The sequence below is a fragment of the Phacochoerus africanus genome, chromosome 15 (assembly GCF_016906955.1).
Source record: "Phacochoerus africanus isolate WHEZ1 chromosome 15, ROS_Pafr_v1, whole genome shotgun sequence".
In the NCBI taxonomy this organism is placed as follows: Eukaryota; Metazoa; Chordata; class Mammalia; order Artiodactyla; family Suidae; genus Phacochoerus; species Phacochoerus africanus.
The window spans coordinates 54681913-54704994 of NC_062558.1; the positions used below are offsets into that span (position 1 = coordinate 54681913).

The 23082-nt window shown below is 39.5% G+C and overlaps 1 protein-coding gene across 2 annotated transcripts in view; it reads right to left on the reverse strand.

Moving 5' to 3' along the window:
- Positions 1-23082, reverse strand: part of RYR2 (ryanodine receptor 2) — a 775249-nt gene that overhangs the window by 337519 nt on the left and 414648 nt on the right. For both annotated transcript variants that reach the window (XM_047762364.1, XM_047762363.1), the window contains 3 exons: positions 18057-18152; positions 806-924; positions 326-459 (listed from right to left, as the gene is read on the reverse strand). In XM_047762364.1, coding sequence (XP_047618320.1) covers positions 326-459; positions 806-924; positions 18057-18152 — 349 coding nt within the window. The remainder of the gene's footprint in view (positions 1-325; positions 460-805; positions 925-18056; positions 18153-23082) is intronic.

Here is a 23082-nt window from a genome sequence, read left to right on the forward strand (position 1 = left end):
CTATATTCGAAGAAGGTGTAAAACATAATTACATCTAACCGTATCCCTCTATAACCATCAGCTTGCCTCTGGGGATGATAATTTGGCTACATATGAATGTGAATGAGAGCTCATACATTTTTTTGTAATGAATGTGTGTTTTTCTTGTTCATCTCTTGTTCTTATCCGATTGGTAGAAAGATTCTTATATTATTTATTGAGGAAATACGTAGAAGAGTCTCATAAAATAAAGAGACCGTAGGATGTTTTAGCCACAAAGCTGGAACATGCATTTTTTTTGTTGTTGTTATGCTACAATTTGGTGACAGGGTCTCTCTGGACCAACCTGCTGACATGGTTCACAAGGCGTGTCTGCAATAGGAGGTCTCTTCCTGGCAGGAGATTGTCACAGATGAGATGCTGGTTAGAACGGACTGCAACTCCATGGCAAACACAGAGAGAGCATAAGACGTCTAGAACCTGAAAAGACAAATCACTTTCAGTTGACTCTCATTCCCTTTTCAGATTCAGGTATCAGCAGCAATTTCCACAAACACATTCCCTCCAGTTACCTCTGACTCGGTCATTTAACATAGGACAGTATTGTGTCCCCATACTTTACAATTTTCCTTCACACACACAAACAGAGAACTGTTCTTTTCCCCACTGATTTGAAGCATAAACACTCAACAATATCACATGATCGGAATTAAAAGGTGAAAAACATGAAAAATTTGACCCACCACCTTTTAAACGTTTCCTCACTCTAAAAAGATGTTTTAAATTATTCCAGGCTTTGTTTCTGGCAATAAAATGGTTCACTTACCTTGTGATTTCTCCCATGCTTGTCTAAAAGCGAGATAATGGATTTAATATGTCCTTCTTTAATAATGTTAAGAGCCTCTGGACTTTCTACTAACACACAGTGTAAAACTTCAAGAATACCTAAAGACAAAACAAAGAAAGGGGGAAATACGATTATCCAGTCTACAGTTTCCTCTTTTCTGTACATTCATTCAGGTGTTAACTGAACCTAAAATGATTATTATGTGCCCAATGCATGTGTCACCGGGCCCCGTGACAGGGGATAGGTGCTACTGGGAGACAATGCGGATCACCAAAGACGATGACATGAGAGAGGACAGGCAAAAACAGACTTCACCTGAGCAAGTGGGTAATTCTGCCTGGAGAGTTACGAAAGAGAGCAACGCTTCAGTGGCATCTTAGAGGACTCATCCATGACCACCTTCCTGACTGGGGAAGAAGGTGGTAAGAGCAAGAGAGAAGTCTTGAAGAGAGAACATACCTGAGGGGCTTGAGGGTTCAAAGCCCATAGGGGATGGGACAGGTAGGTGAGGGCCAGCTTATGAAGTTTCTGGATGCAAAAGTACAACCCTGCAACAATGCGTCTTAACCCATCATTACATTCTCTCGAAGGTCTATTTATTTATTTATTTATTTGGCCATGCTCACAGCATGAGGACGTTCCCAGGCCAGGTATCGAACCCGAGTCACAGCAGTGACAACTCCAGATCCCAAACCTGCTGAGCCACAGGGAACTCCCTCTCCTGGAGGTCTGGAGTAGAAAATGATTCCTGATTTGCAGAAAAGAAATATACAAAACCACACAAAAATAGAAAGAAATATATAATATACAAAACCTGAATGAGAATGATGATTTTAGGCATTCGCCATCAGAGAATACAAAGTGGAATACATGCTTTCTTATAGTTTAAAAAAGAGACCAGATATTAAATCTTATTATCAGAATTTGTAGCGTGAACCTGAAAAGCTAAATGGGTACATATGGGGAGTTTCTTAGCGGCTCAGTGGGTTAAGAATTCGGCATTGTCACTGCCGTGGCTCTAGTTACAGCTGTGGCATGGGTTCGATCCCCGGCCCAGGAACTTCTGCACGCTACAGGTGCAGCGTAAGAAATAAACAAATAAAATAAAATAAATGGCCGCCAAAAACATAAATAAAATAAATAAATGGGTACGTGTGCATTTTTTCAGGGCAAGCCTGCCTTGTCAACAATGTGAATGTAGTTCATTTGTAGCAATTAGACATGACATGAGAAAACATGATCTCTGTCTGAACCTAGATCATACTGAGAAGAGTCCCAGAGGAACTTCGTAGAAAGGTTTATTCGTTTCAAATGGAGATCACTTTCTGGGAAAAGAAATGTCAAATGCTCAGTTTCACAAATGGTAGTATAGAGAAGTAACTCACTCTGTAACAATCTACACTTGATCCAAACCCCAATCCATTCTAAGATAAGGCCTATTAATGCTAACTTCTTCAACAGTAATATAGTTATTGGAAATATAAATGTACAATTGGTGAAAAAATATTCACAAAGGTAATTTAATTTTTGGTGTGGTTCAAAATCTGTTGCTGTGATCCAACAGTCTGTGCCCATGCTCATTAAAAAATCAAAGATTGCAGAAGTTCTTGTTGTGGTTCAGCACGTTAAGAAACCAGTATCTCTGTGAGGATGCAGGTTAGATCCCTAGCCTTTCTCAATGGATTGAGGAGCCTGTGTTGCCAACAACTGTAGCTTGCATCCAGTGTTTCTGGGGCTGTGGCATAGGCCAGCAGCTGCAGCTCCAATTTGACCCCTGACCTGGGAACCTCCAAATGCCATAGATGCAGCTGTAAACATAAAATAAAATAAAATAAAATAAAGATAGAAAATAATACTACAACAGGCTGATAAAGAAGATCTTCATATGGGTATGGAAACTATTTCTCCTATTACTAAAAAAAGTAACAAAACTCATTCATTCCAAGCTAAAAGAAAATGGAATAACAGAAAGGGTAAAGCATTTTTAAAAGATCAGGCTTATGTTATTCTGACTTGGTTTTTTTTTGTTTTTGTTTTTGGTCTTTTTGCCTTTTCTAGGGCCATGCCCACAGCATATGGAGGTTCCCAGGCTAGGGGTCAGATCGGAGCTGTAGCCTTCGGCCTACACCACAGCCACAGCAATGCGGGATCCGAGCAGCATCTGCGACCTACACCACAGCTCACAGCAATGCCGGATTGTTAACCCACTGAGCAAGGCCAGGGATCAAACCTGAAACCTCATGGTTCCTAGTCAGATTTGCCAACCACTGCTCCGTGACGGGAACTCCTGATTTGTTTGTTTTTTTTTGTTTGTTTGTTAATTTTCTCCCTATTACTTATGACTATATAACACATGACTGCCTATCTTTGTAACTAAAATCATACTGTGTATAAACACCTATTACTGGACAAATCTTCTTGGCACTAAAAGTATGACCCTGCAGCAGTGCATCCTAACTAATGAGTTCATAACATCCTCCTGGAGGTTTACAATAGAAAATGTTTCTTAGTTTGCAAAATAAGAGAAACATACAAAATAATCTAAATGGTGCTTTGGATTAAAAAGGCAGAGCTACAAGATTATAATGACAAAGCTCTATAGTCCACAGAGCCTAAAATATTTATTATCTGGATTTTTGTGGAAAGTTTGCCAATCTCTGCTATAAAATATAATCATCAAGAAAGGAAAAACAGGGAGAAGATCAAGAAAAATAATTTATTTTTGTAAATAAATATTCATGAACACCCACAGCATTCATAAAGCTAAATATATCAGAAAAGGGTAAAAGTCTAGATTTTTGGAAAGAACAGCATATAATCAAAAATGCAAAAATGGCAACATGAAAATAAATCCCTATTTTTTTCTCATATTCAGCCTGTTCTCATGGAAGGGTTTCAGAGTTTTGGGTTTAACATTAAAATTTTTTTTCAGTGGGGCCAAATCAGATCCAACAAATAAATGCTTAGTTTAAAAAAACTGACTGCCTCTAACTCTAAACATAAAAAGTCAGAGAAAACTACTTGTTATTTTAACTATTGGTATAAACTGCAAATAAACTACTTTTATTTTTTATAGTAAGAAATTCCTAAAGGAAAACAAATCGGAAACACAGTAGAGTCATTTTCAAAAGATAAAGACTAGCTAAACTGACTCTATAAGGTGTATATTTATATTATGCTGATGTATGCCTCAAGCCCTTAGGTGAAACCTGAGACAGAAACTTGATGCTTAATGTTATAATAGCAATAGCTGATTAAAGATGATTTGAAATTTAAATTCTAAATTCACTGAATAAGTCTCAGAAAGGGCAATAGTACATAATGCTTAGGGTCAGATTCTCAAAGAAAAATTTTAAAGCTTGGTAGATCAAATCAGGATTAGTGGAATGAAAGAATTATAAATATGCTACAAAGTATAAAACAACAAAAAACCCACTCAACCTGGCAAAAGAAAAAAATGTGATTTTATAAGTTTAATAAATGTATAGAAATGACTTCTGAAAATGTTAATAATGCAGAAATACATAATGTATAACAAACTTTCAAGAGTGAACACAAAGTTGCATATATATTTGGATTGTAATTAGATAAAATATATTTATTTATATAATATATATTTCAAAAAACATCAGAAATTATTATATCAGATGTTAGTACTTGTTACTGCTTGAGTATGCAGTGGACTCTTGAACACTCCAAGTTTGTAACAGAGCAGCAACCTAATGAGGCCTTTCCAGGCTAGATTCCCACCCATGTCCTTCACCTGTCTTTGTCTGTTCAAAACTTTTAGTCAAAGAATAAATTTAACCAGAAAAGTGAGCAAATGCAGAGAGAAAGGAAAACAATCAAGTAAGACAAAAACGCCTTAGCCATTTGAAATCAAGGAACTTTAGTTCTTCCTTAAAGACTATAGATCATATTCTGAGCTATGTCCTTTAGAGCTGTTTTGCAGATACTGAAACCCCCACCAGGTGGAGGAAGTCAACTACGTGCTGCCTACAAGCACATAGACCCCAGACAGGTTAGAACCAGAAGGTTGATGATGCTGACTCCCAATCACCTCACCACCAACCAAGCAGAAAAATGTCTACAATCTGATCGTGCCTTGCTCCTTGACACTACCCACCCCCACCTCGCCCCCTGACCCCACAGGAGACGGGACACAGTCCTTGAGGTACTAGCCTGCTGTGTTCCCCGCTGCCTGGCAAGGCAATAAAGCTGTTCTTTTCCACTTCACCCCAAACTCTTGTCTCTGTGGTCCAATTCAGTGCCAAAATGGAGAGGCCAAATTCCACAAAAAGTTTTGAACTGTGGAAGTTCAATTATATGCAGATTCTTTCACTAAATATTTACTACAGAGTCACATGGTCCATGGCTGGTTTGATCTATGGATATGGCTGTGGATACATAAAATTACACATGGATTTTCAACAGCAGAGAGGGTTGACACTCCTTAGCCCCATATTGTTCAACTGTACTTCTCTTCCAATATTCCACACCTTCTATGTTACATACAACTGTCAAAGTGAGAAATATTTCTCAGTTCTGGTTCAAGGTAATGACATTGGAAGATCCTAAACTCACCTCTTTCAGGGACCCACCAAGTCTACATGTGTATGTGGAACAATTTCCTCTGAAACAAACTAAAAAACTAAGTGAATCCTACATACCAGATAAACACACCAAAAACTCCCACACTGACTCAGGGAAGGAGGGGCTGAGATACAACCTCACTATAAATCCCACTCCCATGCATCTGAGAGTAGGCCTCCCAAACATCTAGCTCTGAAGGACAACAGGGAGAGTGTTCCTGGGGCTCAGAGAGTGTAGCAACATGGGAAACAGTTTTTAAAGGGGCATCAGGAGCTCATCCACACCAGGGCCCAGAAAAGAGGCAGCCAACTAAATCTCTAGTCTTTCTGTGAAACAGGCTTATCTGCTTTTCTTAAAGCTTTGGCCTGAGGGGCAGCATCTAATTTAACACCAATATGGAGGCCAACTGAAATTCTCTCCAGAGCAAGAGGTCAGCGGGCACTGCCTTTGTGCTCATCCTTGACTTGCTCCAGCTGGCTCACAGCATCTCCCAGAGGGAGCTCTTGTGCAGTACAGGCCCAGTTTTGCTTCCACTCCCCCCACCCCACCTCTTCTGTGGTTCAGGCACTGGCAATAACCCTTCATCACCTGGCTCTGGAGACCAGTGCGGCTTCTGGCTGTGTGTTCCATGAGACTCATGGTTTGGAACTGGCCACCCCCTGCCCAGGGCACAGAACAGGGAGAGCCAACTGAAACCACCCTCAGTTTTCCATAAAAGAGGCCTATTTGCTGGCTTTCCACCTCTGGCCTGACGGGAAAGCTTCTGGTCTGGCCCACCACCAGAGCCCCCTCTCATCTGTGCCTCTGAAAAAGAAGCTTGTGCACACCTGTGATGCATCGGCTCTTGTGGCTGTGAACCAAAGGGCACATCCCTTGACAGCTGGCACTTGTGCCAGGGAGGCATACGTTCAAGGCTTCAATGGGACAATAGCAAAGAAAGAAATAGTTCTTAATCAGGTATCGGCCTGGGATTTGATGGAAGGAGCAAACAGAAATGCATCTCCCAGTCTTCCCCCTGAAAGAGGTACATCTGCATACTTAACAGCTGCTGCCTAAGGGTCTGGCTCCCGCTCTCAATCAGCCTGAATCTATGTGCTGAGATCCTCCCCTCTGAGATACTGTCAAGTCCTGGCACACCCACAATACCTGGGAGCCACTACAAGTCAAGAACACAACCATATGCTGCCTACAAGAGACTCACTTCAAATATAAGGTCACACATGGATTGAAAGAAAAGAGACAGAAAAGGAAATTTCAGACAAATGGAAACCAAAGAAACCTAGTATAGCTATACCTATATGGGACAAAATAGACTTTTAAGACAAAAACAGGTCATGACATAATGATATAAGGATCAATCTAACAAGAAGATACAATGTTTATACATATTGATGCACCCAACATAGGAATGCCTGAATTTATAAAGCAAAGATTAACAGGCCTAAAGAGAGAGTAATACAGAAACAGTAGGAGATATTTTTTTACGTCCACATCTGCAGCATATGGAGGTTCCTGAGCTAGGGACTGAAACCAAGCTGCAGCTGCAACCTGTGCCACAGATGCAGCAACACCAGATCCTTAACCAACTGCACCAGGCCGGGGAGGGATCAAACCCACACCTCCATAGCAACCCAGGCCTCTGCTGTCAGATTCTTAATACACTGTGCCACTGGAGTTCCTGTCATGGTGCAGTGGTTAACGAATCCGACTAGGAACCATGAGGTTGCAGGTTCGATTCCTGGCCTTGTTCAGTGGGTTAAGGATCCAGCGTTTCCATGAGCTGTGGTATAGGTCGCAGATGCGGCTAGGATCCTGCATTGCTGTGGCTCTGGCGGAGGCCGGCAGCTACAGCTCCGATTCAACCCCTAGCCTGGGAACCTCCATATGCCGCGGGAGTGGCCCAAGAAATGGCAAAAAGACAAAAAAATAAAAAAATAAAAAATAAAAATAAATAAATAAATAAAATACACTGTGCCACTGCAGGAACTTCATAGTAGGAGATTTTAATGCCCCAATTTCATCAGTGGATCAATCATCCAGACAAAAAATCAATAAGGAAACACATTAAATGACTATGTGACTAGACAAACTTAACTGACATAAACAGAACATTCCATCCAAAAAAAACCAGAATATACATTCTTCTCAAGCATACATGGAGCATTCTCCAGGAAAGATAATATGTGGAACCACAAAAAAAGTATTAATACATTTAAGATAGCAATCATATCAACAACATGTCTGTCTTCATTGGTATGAAACTAGAAATTAGTTACAAGAAGAAAGATGGAAAATTAACAAATATGTGGAGATTAAACAATATGCTACTCAGTAACCAATGAGTCAAAGAATAAATCAAAAGAGAAATAAAAAAATAGAGAGGAGTTACCATCGTGGCGCAGTGGTTAACCGAATCTGACTAGGAACCATGAGGTTGCGGGTTTGTTCCCTGGCCTTGCTCGGTGGGTTGAGGATCCGGTGTTGCTGTGAGCTGTGGTGTAGGTCACAGATGCGGCTCAGATCCCGCGTTGCTGTGGCTCTGGCACAGGCCAGCGGCTGCGGCTCTGGTTGGACCCCTAGCCTGGGAACCTCCACATGGGGCAAACATTGCATGTGCAATACAGGCAACATTCGGCTATTTCCTTAAAACTTTCAAGCAATAACTTTCTGAATTATTTTCTCATGAGCAAGAAAAACCTCTGAGGACATTACAAAATGTCTGGAAAGAACTTAATGGCTCTGGGAGCATCCAAGTACTGGTATGGTAAAGAAGGTGAATTGCCCTGTTTTCTGTAATCAAAGGACAATGGCCTGGTTTGCCCTTTATTGATAGACTTAAAGCCTTGTTGCCTGGCTTCCAAAACTGTGGGAGCTCCAGCTGGGATCAAAGTTGACTGCTGTTTTCTTCATGGGTCATGCCCACGGCTGTCCAAGATAGAACAAACCTTGTTGAGGGTCAGAATGGAAAATAGGAAGCAAGCCACAGAGCACAAGTGCTGTATTTGGTCTGACTTGACCTACTAGGAAGAATTTTGTCTGAGGATGTCATTCTATACTAAGCAGGCACAAGCTCACTGGTGAACCTTGCCCATTTGAGAGAAAAAAGGGAACAGAATCCAACTGGTAGCCAATGTGGAGACAGAGACAAGCCATATATAATACCTGTGTTCCCATTATCATCTCAGAAAAGATGGAAAACCAACTGACCTAGAAAGCACAAAGCCAATTCCCTAGAATATTGTTTTCTCACCTATGGTTACAATAGTTTTGCAAAAATAAAACAAAATTAAAACAATCTCAGAACACTGAAATATACCCGGGTTGAGGTGGAACCTGGTTCTCAATGCAGGAGGGATACATGGGTGTGGTTCAGCTTTGAGGGAAGGGAATTATTTCTCACATCTCCACTGCAAACAATTCCAGGAGGACATGGCCTCAGCTGAAAATTTCAACTAGGAAACCCCTTAGGCTAAGTTAGTGATGAGCAAACAAGAAGGCTTCAACCTAGGTGCTGATTGGTATGAATCAGACCGCCCGCTAGTGAAGGAAACACTGGGGATGCACACATGCAAAACACAGAATGATGGCCTCCACTGAAGGATCAGTGGCAGTTTTAATTAGAGAAACCATGAATTCCAAATTATTCAAACCACAGGTTGTTTTTTTCTTTTTTCCCTACCTAGAACTTAAAATTCTTTATAACTTCTTGGTCAGACCTGATTATCAATGTCCCCAGGGCTCAATGGAGGCAAAAGAAAATTTCTGTTTTTGCCCTGGGTGATAAAATTTAAACAAAGTGAAACAATGAGTAAAAAGACTGGGGGAAAGACACTGGGAAAATGACCAAGAAAGAACACAAAAACACACAAACATGAAACAAGCAGATCAAAGCTATCTATAGTGGATGCAGCAACAAGGTTATCAATGGCCAACCATCCTTTTTAAAAGAGGGACTGATCTACTCCATATTTACAGGCTTAATGAGAAAATATAATAATAAGTAGTGGTTACAATCCTAGACTTATGCCAATGTGCCCAGTTGTGAGTCCTGGCAGATTTTAGGCACATTACTTAACCTCTCTGTGCCCCACTGCCCCCAACTCTAAAATAAGGCCAATAATGGGCCAAACCTGGGGGTCTGCTGTGAGAAATAATACATTTAAGGCATTTAGAATAGGGCTTGGATCTGAGCAGTGCTATACAAACCACCTGCTATTATTTTCTTGTTGTAATAAAATAACTTAAAAGAGAAATAAAGCAAAATAAGAAGGATCAACAGAAAAACATTACAAAAAAGCTTATTTTTAAATAAAGACTTGGTGCTCCTAGATGGCCTAGCAATTAAGGACCTGGTGCTGTCATTGCTATGGCTTGGGTCACTGCTATGGTACAAGTTCGATCCCTGGCCCAAGAACTTCTGCATGTCACAGCATGGCCATATATAAATAAATAAATATCAAATATTAAAAACTAGGAAAAGGTAGAGAAATGCTGAATGGACAACATTGATCAGAAGAAAACTTCAGGGAAAATATTTATTGCTCAGCATGAAGAAATGAAATCAAAGTTAATTACTAAAATAAAATAAAATTTTGTCTGTATATCTCCAAGAGAAAGTTAACCCATCTTGGAGATATACAGACAAAATAAGAAGGACAAAGAGACTCAACTGTAGATTTTTCTTTCTTGACACAACAAGACCAAGAGCCTAAAATAAAGTAAAAGATTAACTAAGCAGACTTACCATCTTATAAATGATAAAATAAGGCATAAAGCACTCCTGGTTGACAGGAATTCTTTCTCATGGTATTAACAACATGAGAAAAGAAAAATATGCAAACGAAAATCAATGGTTAGAGCAGAAGACAAGCCCCTCTAACTCCATGTTGACCCAATTTCTGAGGAATTGAGAGGTTGGGAGGTTACATGGCAAATGTGAGGCCACAAAAGAAAGAATCAGATGTGGGTGTAAATGGATTCATTTGTGCCTGGGATTGTACATTTGAGAGGGTTCCCTAGAAATACATATCTGCTGTTTTGTTCCACTAATTCAAACTGAACTGCCAATAAGTCATAATCCGCTTATCCAACCCAACCTGCCCTGCTTTCAGGGGTGAGCAGGAGCGTGAAACTAGAAATGGCAGAAACTTCCAGTTTGAACTGGTTGGGAGCTTGGTTAGCCCTCACCTCGAACCAATCCCGGGAGCTGAATAATAAACCAACATAAAGCATAATTACAACACATGTTTTTTAATGTTAACAGTGAGTTTTGCATGCTACAGATCGAAGTGCTGAGTGAGAAAGGAATAATTTATTTGTTTAAAATGGTTATAAATTTGAAATTGAGGAACTATCAGAGTTTGGGTATGAGAGGAACTGTTAAATGTATTTTTTAACTTTTTAAAACAGAGAGGGTGAAAAGAAAAGAGGAAGAAATATACATTTTGCTTTCTTTCTGTAACAGAGGGCTAATTTGAGAAATAAATAGAAGTCACTCTAAATAGAGTTTCCATAACTCACCCAAACAGAGAAAGAAAAACGAACCAAATTGACATCAATATTAAAATACACAAAGGCTTAAAATAACCTCAAGAGATGTAGTCTCAAGCCAAATTAAGAAAACACATAATTGAATATATATCTATGTTAGTAATTTTTACAATGGTTTTGAGCTAGAGAAGAAAATAATCTCATTAAATCTTGAGCTAACATGTAGCTGAGGAGAGAAAAGGGGACAGGGGTAAAATATAACAGAACTGGACAATTAATTAAATTAATAAAATTAATAAAAATGGAAGTCCATGAAGGTAAAGGTATTATCACATTGCTACTCATATTTAGAGAGGGAGAGCATCATGACTGCATTAGCAAGATAAACAAAATAGACCCAGGGCATTTTACTGGAAGACAAGATGAACATGAGGTGAAAGTTTCCCTGGGTGAATTAACTGAAATAAAACACATAAAATGAGCAATGTAATTATAACGTACTATCCAGCCTTAATTAGGCCTCTGATGGTTTGCTCCCTTCAATTTAGGGAGCAATGAGTTATGACAGAGAGACAAACTAGAGAAGTTAAAGGAGAGCTTAAAAAAGACAAGAAAATGCCAATTAAAGGCAGCTACTGATACAATAATTAAGTAATAATGTTAGAGATTTTTATGCCATATAAATAGATGTTTGTATAAATTGTCACATCTCAAGGTCCACAGAGTGCTGAGTGCCAGACAGGACATCATAAAACCTGAAGATAATCTTATCTTTCTATTTATTCATTTTTCCTTTTATGTTTTCATTTATTCCTCAGTACATAAAATGGGCCATTGACTATGTCAGGTCCTGGGTATGGGTAAAATGCAGAGCAAAACTGATAATAATCCAGGCTCCTGTCAGGTTGACAGACCATCCTAACTCCAATTCTAACTCCATCACTTTCTTTGACCTTGAAAAAGTCGACTCCGAGCTTCTTAGCTTCAGAGTCTTCACTTACGAAAAGGCAATTATAATGGAACCTAGCTTATAGAGTTATTGTGGGAATCCAGTGAGGATATGTATATAAATTCTTAGCACAGTGCCCTAAATTCAGTTAAGATTTCTTTGGCCACATAATGCCATCATTGAAATGTTCACATGCCCAACAACTGTGTGTGCCTGTGAAATATCAGTAGCTACAGAAATTTTGGCAAATATAATTAACGTATCTAATGCCCTTTAAATAAATGTTTAGAAGATCTATATACTTGAGCATCTTTAAGGTGGATTTTCCAGCACAAGAGTAATACAGATTCATCAACTCTTCAAAAAGATACTTCTCTCAAAGCAGCAAATATTTGTTGAGCACGATAATCTGGGGCAGAAATGTAAAATGATCATAGCATCTGTCTGAGCTTTTTGTCAATTTGATAAGTGCTCTTGAAAAGAGGACCAGTCAGGGACATCCTTTCCAATAAGCACGAGAAGAACAAATAACAAGGGATATAATAATCCGATGCTGATACTTGTCAAGTGTGACAAAAGGGGGTAGAGAAAAGTCACATGATACATGGTTTAATGAAAACCACATTTTTGGGGGCTATGCCCATGGTGTGCTGAAGCTCCTGGGTCAGGGATCAACCCTACACCACAGCAGGCACCCTGGCCACAGCTTGACAATGCCAGATCTTTAGCCACTAGCCACCAGGGAACTCTGAAAACCACAGTATTAGATAGGGTCTTAAGCACACAATGGTACGCAGTCCTGAGATATCATGAAGTGTACAGCAAAGGACAACTTAAAAATGCATTTAAAAGTGGATTTAGCTTTAGAAGGCTAAGCAATTCCTTCAGACTGCAGAGTATCAGAAAGTTCCAGTAGAGGACTTCAAAATCTTTGGCCACGTGGTGAAGAGCAGTATTTTAAATCCTTCACTGCTAAACTGTGTAAAGTGGTTCAAGAGAGCAAGTGAGAGAGGACCAAGCGCAGCCATGCCCTGAAGAGGCTGGTCAGGTTAGAGTACCCCCAAACCACTTCCAACTCAGAAACGATGAATCTCAGTCAGCTGGACTGGCCTACTTATATGGAAGGGTTACCATTCTCCCTCGTGACGTCAGAAAAACACAAAGGCGATATTCAAGCATATGCTTCCGCCCACTTGAGGGGCATCTACCATGAAGGGAAAGAGCATGAAATTTAGAGCCAGACTGCAAGTGACACAGCATGATTATTTCACCAAAGATGATGCTGAACAGATTTAATAACCAGGATGGCCTGAGCAAAACTCAGAAGAGACATTGGCATGAAACAGCCATCTATCAGCAGCAACACAGAGGAGCTGAAAGTTCAGTTCTCTCCATGACAAGGAACCCAAAGAGAACCAAAAAACAATCAGGTGAAATGTAGAAATCATTGTGATTTTGTTTTTAATAAGCAGTTTGAGTGAGCTTTCCTGGATAATGTAGTTTCTCTGAGACAAGACTTTTCTCTTTTATGCCTCCAGGTAACCAGGACTTTGTGGAGTGCCACCCTAAAGGGCTGTGGGCAGGGAGAAACAGAATCAAAAGTGGAGAATGCTCCTATCTCCAAACCAGCCATGGAGAATCTAAGAAAGCAGAACAGAAGCATGGATTCCCAGGAACTGCCCAGGGAAACCCCAGAGAGACAAAGGCTCTCCTGAGTTGGTGGTGGGAGGTGGTGGCCGCAGCCTGGATGGATACCAGGCACCCAGGACAGGTGGGACAAGCATAAGATGGAAAACTTCTCTCCCAACTGCTGTAAGACAGTAGCTTGCTCTTGGCTGCAAAATTGGCAGCAGTAGCTCAGGCCACCAGGGCCAGTGTAGAGTAATGTCAGGAGAGCACCAGAGTCCTCCAAGAACAGAGAAGTGACCAAAAGAGGTGCCAGCTGACCACCTGCCATTGCGCATTCAATCTTTCATAGGCTCCTCAGCCAAATCTTTTGGTAGCTGGTTAATTAGAGCCTAGGGAGATCACCTCTGCATACCATACTCCTCTCTGAGGCTTTAAGCCCCGCCTACAAAAGCCACCTCCCCAAAAAAGCTAGGGATGCTCTTAGCCCAGTTACTTTGTTTCCTTCACACATCAATGCCTACTGCTGGAAATAAGTGATGTGGTTAAACAGTAAATATGGAAAATGACTATAACGGCAAATCAATTGTACGTTGCAAAATACTATACTTTTTTTCTCAAATATATAAACACTATATTCACACTCACACACTCATGCTCACACACACATGCACACACACACACACACACACATGTGCCATGCTTGCAGCATATGGAAGTTCCCAGGCCAAGGATCAAACCTGCACTACAGTCGTGACCCAATCTGCAGCAGTGAAAACGTGAGATCCTTAACTTTCTGTGCCACAGGGGAACTGCCATAATTCATATATCTCGATGACCCAAGATCATTACTAAAAACACCAATCACTGTAATGTGCTCTAGGTGAATATCTGGTTGCAAATGTATGATTATGGTCTGGGGTTGTAGAGTTAAGCATGTAACTGACCCCAACACCTACCAGAAAAGATTCTCTTTAAAAGGTCTCCAACATCATCACGATTCTGATTTAATGTTTCTTATAAGGTTCAGATGCAGAATCCCCTGGGTTTACCATAACCAACTTTTTGTAAAATTAAAAGCTTTAAATCAAGAGCTAAAGTTGCCTTTTCCATGACTATCTCTAAGAAAACTGTCTTTTTTGCTGTTATTACTAGTGTTGCTTGTATTGTTGGTATCCCTTAAAAAGTTAGCTATGATTTCTGTACACCTAATAGTGGATGGCATACAACATCCTGTGAACGCATACTCTAACGCCATTGTTCACATCTAAGTAGGTATTAAGGGGAAGGAGCTTCCTGAACACAAGATTCTGAGACAAATCATTCCACTGGTTATAAATCTTTTTCTTTAAAAAATGATAAGCTTATGCTTTGCAGAAAATAGTTGTAACATCTTTGGAAGCTTAAACTACCATGTTTCCAGGTACTAAAAGCTGAATTGTACATAAGCACAAAGCTTTGGCAATTCATGACCACTCAAAGTTCCTTTATTTGGCTTAAACCTAGAGGGAACTTCATTCATGGCACTAGGTGAGAGGGGGAGGAATTGGCAGGAAGCCCAAAGACGGCCACTCTGATCCCTGCAACGAAACTATTGGGGGCAAGAGACTGTGTGAAAAGTAAGACAAAAAAAAGTATGCAGCTTCCAGACCAGCTGACTGTTCTTAGCTATCTCTTGAAATGTTCAAAAAGTATTTGAAGTGCTAAGAATACCCTTGAGAAAAAAATAGCCTTCAGAAATCCATCAACTCAATCCACAGTACTTGCTCTTAAAAATCCCTTGTCTTGGAGTTTCTGTCGTGGTGCAGTAGAAACGAATGCAACTAGGAGCATGAGGTTGTGGGTTCAATACCTGGCCTCGCTCAGTGGGTTAAGGATCTGGCATTGCTGTGAGCTGGGGTGTAGGTCACAGACATGGCTTGGATCCTGCATTACATAGGCCAGCAGCTATAGCTCTGATTAGACCCCTAGCTTGGGAACCTCCATATGCTGCAAGTGTGGCCCTAAAAAAAATATATATATATATATATATGTATAAATATATATATATGTATAAATATATATATGTCTATATATAAATATATGTGTGTGTGTGTGTGTGTGTGTGTATATATATATATATATATATATATATATATATATCTCCCTTGTCTTGTGAGTTAAATTCATCCCAGAAACATAGACAAACATGAAGCTTGGGATGATGTCTAACTTATTTTTACCCACAAAAATAAGTTAGTGGCTTATTCTTATAAGAATAAGAATATGTTCTTATACACTGATATTCTAACAAGGCTTTATGCAATAGTGTTACTGGCCAACTTCAGATGGTGCAGAATATGAAAAAAAAAAAAAAAATCTGTTCAGCTGCCCTGAGTCTTTCTATCGCATAATGAAATGGGAGTCCTTGGAGTAGCAGACCCTGCCAGCGCCCTGCTCAGACTCTCATCCTCCCCAATCAGTGAATGCAGCCTGATTTCCAACTGCCAGCTCCTCTGTTTCTTTGCTTCAAGATTTGCTGTCAGAGTTCCCACTGTGGCACGAGATTGGGAGCATATCTGCAGCACCAGGATGGTGGTTCGATCCCCAGCCCAGTGCAGTGGGTTAAAGGATCTGGCATTGTAGCACCTGCAGCGTAGGTCACAACTGCAGCTTAGATCTGATTCCTGGCCTGGGAATTGCATATGTTGTGGGGTGGCCAAAAAAGAAAGAAGGAATAAAAAAGATTTGCTCTGACCACCATGGCAACTGGAGGAGCCCCAGGATTAATGTCCCTAGGAGCAGCATCCCCCGAATCACGGAAGAGCTGGTTATAAACACTCCAACTCCATCGCCCCTCAGTTGAGACAACTCTAAGGCATGTGTTCACAGTATTCCCCCCCATAAATGGCTCCAGGTACCCATGGTGGTAACTTGCTCATCAACACACCCTCTCTGGCCCTTCTCTGCCTCCTGTCTGTTCACGTCCCAAATAAACTTGCCCTTCGATCCTGGTCTCAAGGTCTACCTGTGGTGGAACCCAAACTCAGACAAAATGCTTCATTAACACACCTTTTGCCAACTGTTTTCAAGTCCTCATCAGATTTCTACTTAAGGCTACATAAGTCTATTTTGAGTTTTGTCTGGTGCCCTTTGTGGAAGGAAACTGAGAGCTTGCAGACCCCCCAGCTCTACTGTGCTGCTCAAATACAGGCACAGAAGCTACTAATACAGCTGGGAGATTGACTACCCAAGGGAAGTGTGTTTAGGAACCTCAGAGAGAGAGAGAGAAAATAAGAGGATGCATATGGAAACAGAAAACAATGCAACATGATTGAAACACATTTACCGTATTTATGTGTGTATATGCATATATATGCATATCACTACTGTTACTGTTTCTTTTAAAAACTAAGCAACATTCTACTTCCTCTAGGTAAAAAAAATAAGCAGGGCACTAAGAGCATAAATGCAACTCAGTAGAGGAATCTGTTCAGTGAAAAATACTGTAGAAAAGATTAAAAAAAAAAAACTAGGAGGCTACAAGGTATGGCGAACATATTTCAAGTCTGCTGTGAGGAAGCTGGTTTCCATCTTGCCTATAAAAATTAATTCTAATGTCTCAAAGCAATCATTTCAATATTCCATGCCTCGACTTTCTTCCTCAAAAGTGGGAATGTTAGGTTAAGCATCCCCTAAGGGTCCTTCCTATTTTTGACATTCACTCTGCTCTCTCTGAGCACAGAGCTTCTATTTTAAGTAGAAATGCCTGTGAACAGCTGGACTGGGGAAAGATATCAGCAGGCAGTGATTTGTAGCCCCAGTGGAACTGTGTCTATAACTGACTCACCTGAGGACTGTAAACACTGGACTCTGCAGCTGAGCTGAAAGGACGCTCTGCTTGTTCCCTCCTTCTCTCCCTCCTCTCTCCCTCTGAGTATTTTTCCCGTGCATTCTTTAAAAGGTGAAGCAGCTGACCTGTCTCACATTAAGAGTCCATCCTGAAGGCTACTCTGTTCTTCTCTCTTCCGAGATACCTCCTGGGCCAGGGAAAGGGATGGGCTCTTTTTTTTTTTTTTTTTTTTTTCTGTATCTGCTGGAGCTGTTTGGTGGTTTTCTGGAATTCATTCTTTAAAAAAAATTTCTTTGTTTGGTTTTGTTTTAGGGCCACACCCATGGCATATGGAAGTTCCCAAGCTAGGAGTCAAGTCGGAGCTGCAGCTGCCAGCCTACACCACAGACACAGCAACACAGGATCCAAGCCATGTCTGCATCCTACACCAAAGCTCATGGCAACATAGGATCCTTAATACACTGAGCAAGGCCCGGGATCAAACCTGAGTACTCAAGGATACTATTCAGGTTCATTACCACTAAGCCATTCTTTTAAAGATATGAATGAAAAAGCTACTGTTAGATTGCCTTTGAGAAATAACTAATGAAAATACCAGTGATTTTAATCAATAAGTAAAAATTTTAACATAAGAAAAGGAAAACTTATATTGCACTGAACCTCAGTGTGCTTTTAGGTCTTAAAAGACATGAAATACATGAAAACAGAGATAACGTATAAGGAGACAGTGGAAAACATACCAGAAGAAGCTTCTAGTCTTTCCAATCTGCTGATTAACCAGTCGAGGGAGCCAGAAAACTGAGCACAGTTTTTACGATTTCCTCTAATTAGAGCCGCTGCAAAAGAAAAAGCAGATTTTACAGTTAATGTGGTTTTTCTCATTCAAAACCAAGGTAAAATTCAAAACCAAGGTAGCTGTAAAATGTTGGATCAAAAATAAAGCATCTTTTGTACCTAAAACATATACAAATACATACATATTTACACATACGAAATTGAAATACTAAAAAAGGAATTGATGTTTAATGGGAACTGATAAAAACACTGCTTATGAATTTTGAGAAAAAAACCTAACATTTCGCATTGGGAATTAATAATGAAGGACAGTGGAAAAGCCAGTGTCCTGGGAGTTTCCTTACTTGGGTTCTAATACTCATTCCTTTTAATGAGCTGGAGACTAAATTACTTAAGTTCCCTAGAGCTGAGTTTTCTCACCTATATCACGAAGAAGTTCAGAGAATATCAGTTTGCTTGAAAATGTAGCATAAAATACTAGGAGACAGAACTGGTCACTAGAACAGGCATACAAAGAAATATATTCAAATGTTACAGGAAAATAGAGAGAGAGGGCTGATGACTAGTAAGTTTGAACACCATTTTCCTCCCTGTCTCTTCCTTCCATTTAGAGTCTTGCAACGGACATTAAAGACTCTAAAAACTAACTCCTGCAGAAAAGTCGCCTATTCTAACTTTGCTCAACCTAGTGTTTTCTACCCTTCTTTGACCAAAGAACCCATCCTATATGAGACGACTATGTGACATTTATAATTTCTTTCAACCCAACTGATGTACTCAATTTGAAACTTTTATTGTTTCTAAATCATTCAATTCTTTCAAAGCAAATGGGGCAAATATGTTAGGGAAATTCTATTCTTACACCCACCCATACGATTGTTCAGCAACTGTATAACTGTTTATAAAGGGCTGGTGAGGTTTTCATATAATATGAAAAGATGCTGATGTAAGAAAAATCACTCTTTATTTTGATTTTATTTTATTTTCCCACTGTACAGCAAGGGGATCAAGTTATCCTTACACGCATACATTTTTCCCCACCCTTTGTTCTGTTGCAACATTAGTATCTAGACATAGTTCTCAATGCTACTCATCAGAATCTCCTTGTAAATCTATTCTAAGTTGTGTCTGATAACCCAAAGCTCCTGATCCTTCCCACTCCCTCCCTCTCCCATGAGGCAGCCACAAGTCTATCTTCCAAGTCCATGATTTTCTTTTTGGTGGAGATGTTCATTTGTGCTGGATATTAGATTCCAGTTATAAGTGATATCATATGGTATTTGTCTTTGTCTTTCTGGCTCATTTTACTCAGTATGAGATTCTCTAGTTCCATCTATGTAGCTACAAATGGCATTGTGTCATTCTTTTTTATGACTGAGTAGTATTCCACTGTGTATATATACCTCTTTAAATCTGGTAACATTAGGAAGCAGTTTGAAGAACTGAAGTTTGAGAATACCATCTGTTTATCTCCTCATTAAGAGCAAAAGAGAGGAGACTCTAGAGCAAAAGAGTTCAATTAAACCTGAAGACTACCTTCACATTCCTTTTTCTTCCCCTGAAAGCTGTTACCTGATCTTAGAGTAAGAAAATGATGCCAGAAAAGACAGGAAGGCTTTGGTTCTTATAGCTACCTAAGAAATACTCTTTCATGAATGGAGCCCCCATAACGTTGGTACACATATTACAAGATGATGTCAGCTCTGGGAATAGCAGCCCTCACCAAGAACCAGGAACCAGCTGCACACACACATGCATACACACACACATAAGTGCCAGGGACAAGTGCATCAAGGATGAGGTGCATTAGAGAAATGAGGAGTCCTATATGTTCAGTGCAACTTCTGATTTTAATCTATAAGAATATCTGTTCCTGACTTAGAACAACAGCTACTAGGAGAAAGTACAGTAAAATGTTTGAATTTTATAGAACTTCATTTGTTTAAATTGTAACCTGCTCCTTTAATTTTATCCCTGGCTTTTATTTCTTTATTTTTAAAAATTTTATGGCCACACCCCAGGCATATGTAAATTCCCAGGCCAGGGATTGAATCTGGAACTACAGCTGTGACTTATGTGGCAGCTGCAGCAAGGCTGGATCCTTTAACCCATTGCTCTGGGCTGGGGATCAAACTGGCAGCTCTGTGGTAACCTGAGCTGCTGCAGTCAGATTCTTAACCCACTATACCAGGGTGGCGACTCCTACCTCTGGACTTTGAAATTAAAGATAGTAAATATTTTCCAGAGGTCAGATGTTAAAGAAACTAATAACACACAAATAAACCCTATGAATAACCCTGGAATATTTAAGAAATCACACAGTAAGCCCCAAAGAAAACTTGATTAAATTTACTGCAAACAGAAATGTATAGAAATCATGCACTCTGACAATAATAAAACTTGAAATTAGTAAGAAAAGCAGGAACAAAAATAAAACCATCCAAAAAGTAAAAAACAAAAACAAAAATAAAACTTGATTATTAAGGAAAATAGAAACAAAAATAAAACCCACATAAAATTTTAAATTCTCAGAGTTCCCATCATGGCACAGTGGAAAAGAATCTGACTAGGAACCAGGAGGTTTCAGGTTCAATTCCTGGCCTTGCTCAGTGGGTTAAGGATCCAGCATTGCCATGAGCTGTGGTATAGGTTGAAGAAGCGGCTCAGATCTGGCATTGCTGTGGCTCTGGCATAGGCCGACAACAGCTCCGATTCAACCCCTAGCCTGGGAACCTCCATATGCCATGGGTGTGGCCCTAAAAAGACACACACACAAAAATTTAAATTCTCTCCTGGTTTTTTTAGTCAGTGAAGGGATGAATACCATAATTAAAGAATATCTAGTAAACATCAAAATATAGGAATGCTCCCTCCACAACCAATGGAAGATGGTCAAAATTGCATTCAAGGAAAAATTATACATATTAAATGCTAAATAACAAGGTGAAAATTTTGACTAAATATTACTTTCAAAATACAGGAAAATAGTATCAAAATATAAGTAGAATAGAAAAAAGAAATAAATAGTAATAAAAGCAGAAATTAATACATTACAAATGGTAGAAAGGACATGTGCAGTAAATTGAAATAATAGGCTCAATCAACATACTCAAGGATTCTTTTTAAATATATGCTAAACACCAACAACTTCAATCAAGAAAAAAATAGAAAAAGAACAAAATTAAGAAGAAAAAAGGAGTACAAACAGTTACTTTATACATCACTGTACTGGGATTTTTTAACATTTAGGAAAAAAGATAGCCTCCAAATATATTTTTTCACCAAAATTGACCCAAAGCAGAAAATCTAAATAGAATAAGAAACTATGAGTAATACTGAAAAGTATGTCAAAGTCCCAAAGTTTTCTATATTCAAGTAATAAGGTAGAGTTCCCATTGTGGCTCAGCTAGTTAAGAACCTGACATAGTGTCCATGAGGATATGGTTTCGATCCTTGGTCTTACTCAGTGGGTTAAAGATCTGGCATTGTTGCAAGCTGTAGCATCGTTGCAAATGTGGCTTGGATCTGGTGTTGCTGTGGCTGTGGTACAGCCCTGCAGCTGTGGGTCCAATTCAACCCATAGCCTGGGAAGTTCCATATGCTGCAGGTACAGCTATAAACAGAAAAAGAACAGAAATAAGTCATTTACATACCACTGTTCAAAAGTAAAGAAACCTCCCTACTTATATTACAAAGATACCAATGCTTATTAAGTATCAATAAGCATTGTGCATATCAGAGAACTAGAGGGAACACCTACCTATGAATACAGATCCAAAAATCTTATATGAGGGTGGTATTTATTAAACATATTCAGCAGTGCATTAGCACCATTAACTCAAATGGGAGTTTATTACTCCAATGAAACAGAATTATACTAGGAAATCTGTTAATAAGTCAAAGATAAAACATACAACAATCTCAAGACTAAAAAATGTATGTATTTATAATAAAAAATTAACTCAGTAAAACAGAATGCTTTCTGAATGGGATTGTGCTTGTGTTTGAACATGCAGGGTTTGTTTAACAGAGAAGTGGAGTGTGTGACTTATGATTCAGCAAGTCAGCTATGAAGAAATCAGTTAAGTTTCTACAGTAATGGAAAAATAGAGAAATACAAGAAAGCTCATTGGAATACAGTTTATAATAGCAAAGTATTGCAAACAGCTTGAATGTGGGCTAAATAAATGATACATCCTTTCAGTAGGATGGCATACATCCACTAAATCCTCATAAACAATGCCCACAATACAGAAGTTAGTGGAAACAAGTACGATAAAAGAATATCAGAGTTCCCTGATGGCTCAGTGGGTTCAGGATCCAGCATGTCACTGCTGTGGCACAGTTTCCATCCCTGGCCTGGGAACTTTCTCATGTTGTGGATGCAGCTAAAATTAAAAAAAAAAAAAAAAAAGAATATTGAGAGTACGATTCCATGTTTTATCTTTTTTCCCCCTTTTTAGGGCTGCACCCATGGCATACAGAAGTTCCTGGGCTAGCAGTTGAATCAGAGCTGCAGCTGCCGTCCTACACCACAGCCTCAGCAGAAAGTATGATCCCATTTTTGTGAAATAAATGTATACACTCAATATGAGTACACATACACAGAATGGAGAAATCGTGTTTTTTTGAGAGTTATTTCTTAGAGAATGTAAGCTGGCCTTTTGAGAAATATATCCTTACAAGTGCCTGGGATAAAAGCAGAGACTCTCAAGAACACTTTTTCAGACTGGTGGGACTGTTCTCCTTGGTCAAAAGGGGAAATTTTCTTATTCTAGCACTGGGGGTTGGAAGAGATGAATGAAGCCAGGAGGAAAAAGGGTCATGCTCTGTAATACGAATGCTGCATAGCAATCCTCTGGAGCCACAATAAATTTTGTAAAAAAAATTGGTAACTTACAAATGCTCAAAAAGAATGGATGTTTGTATGAACCTATGAAGAGGTGATGGGTTGCAGCCAAGATATTACAT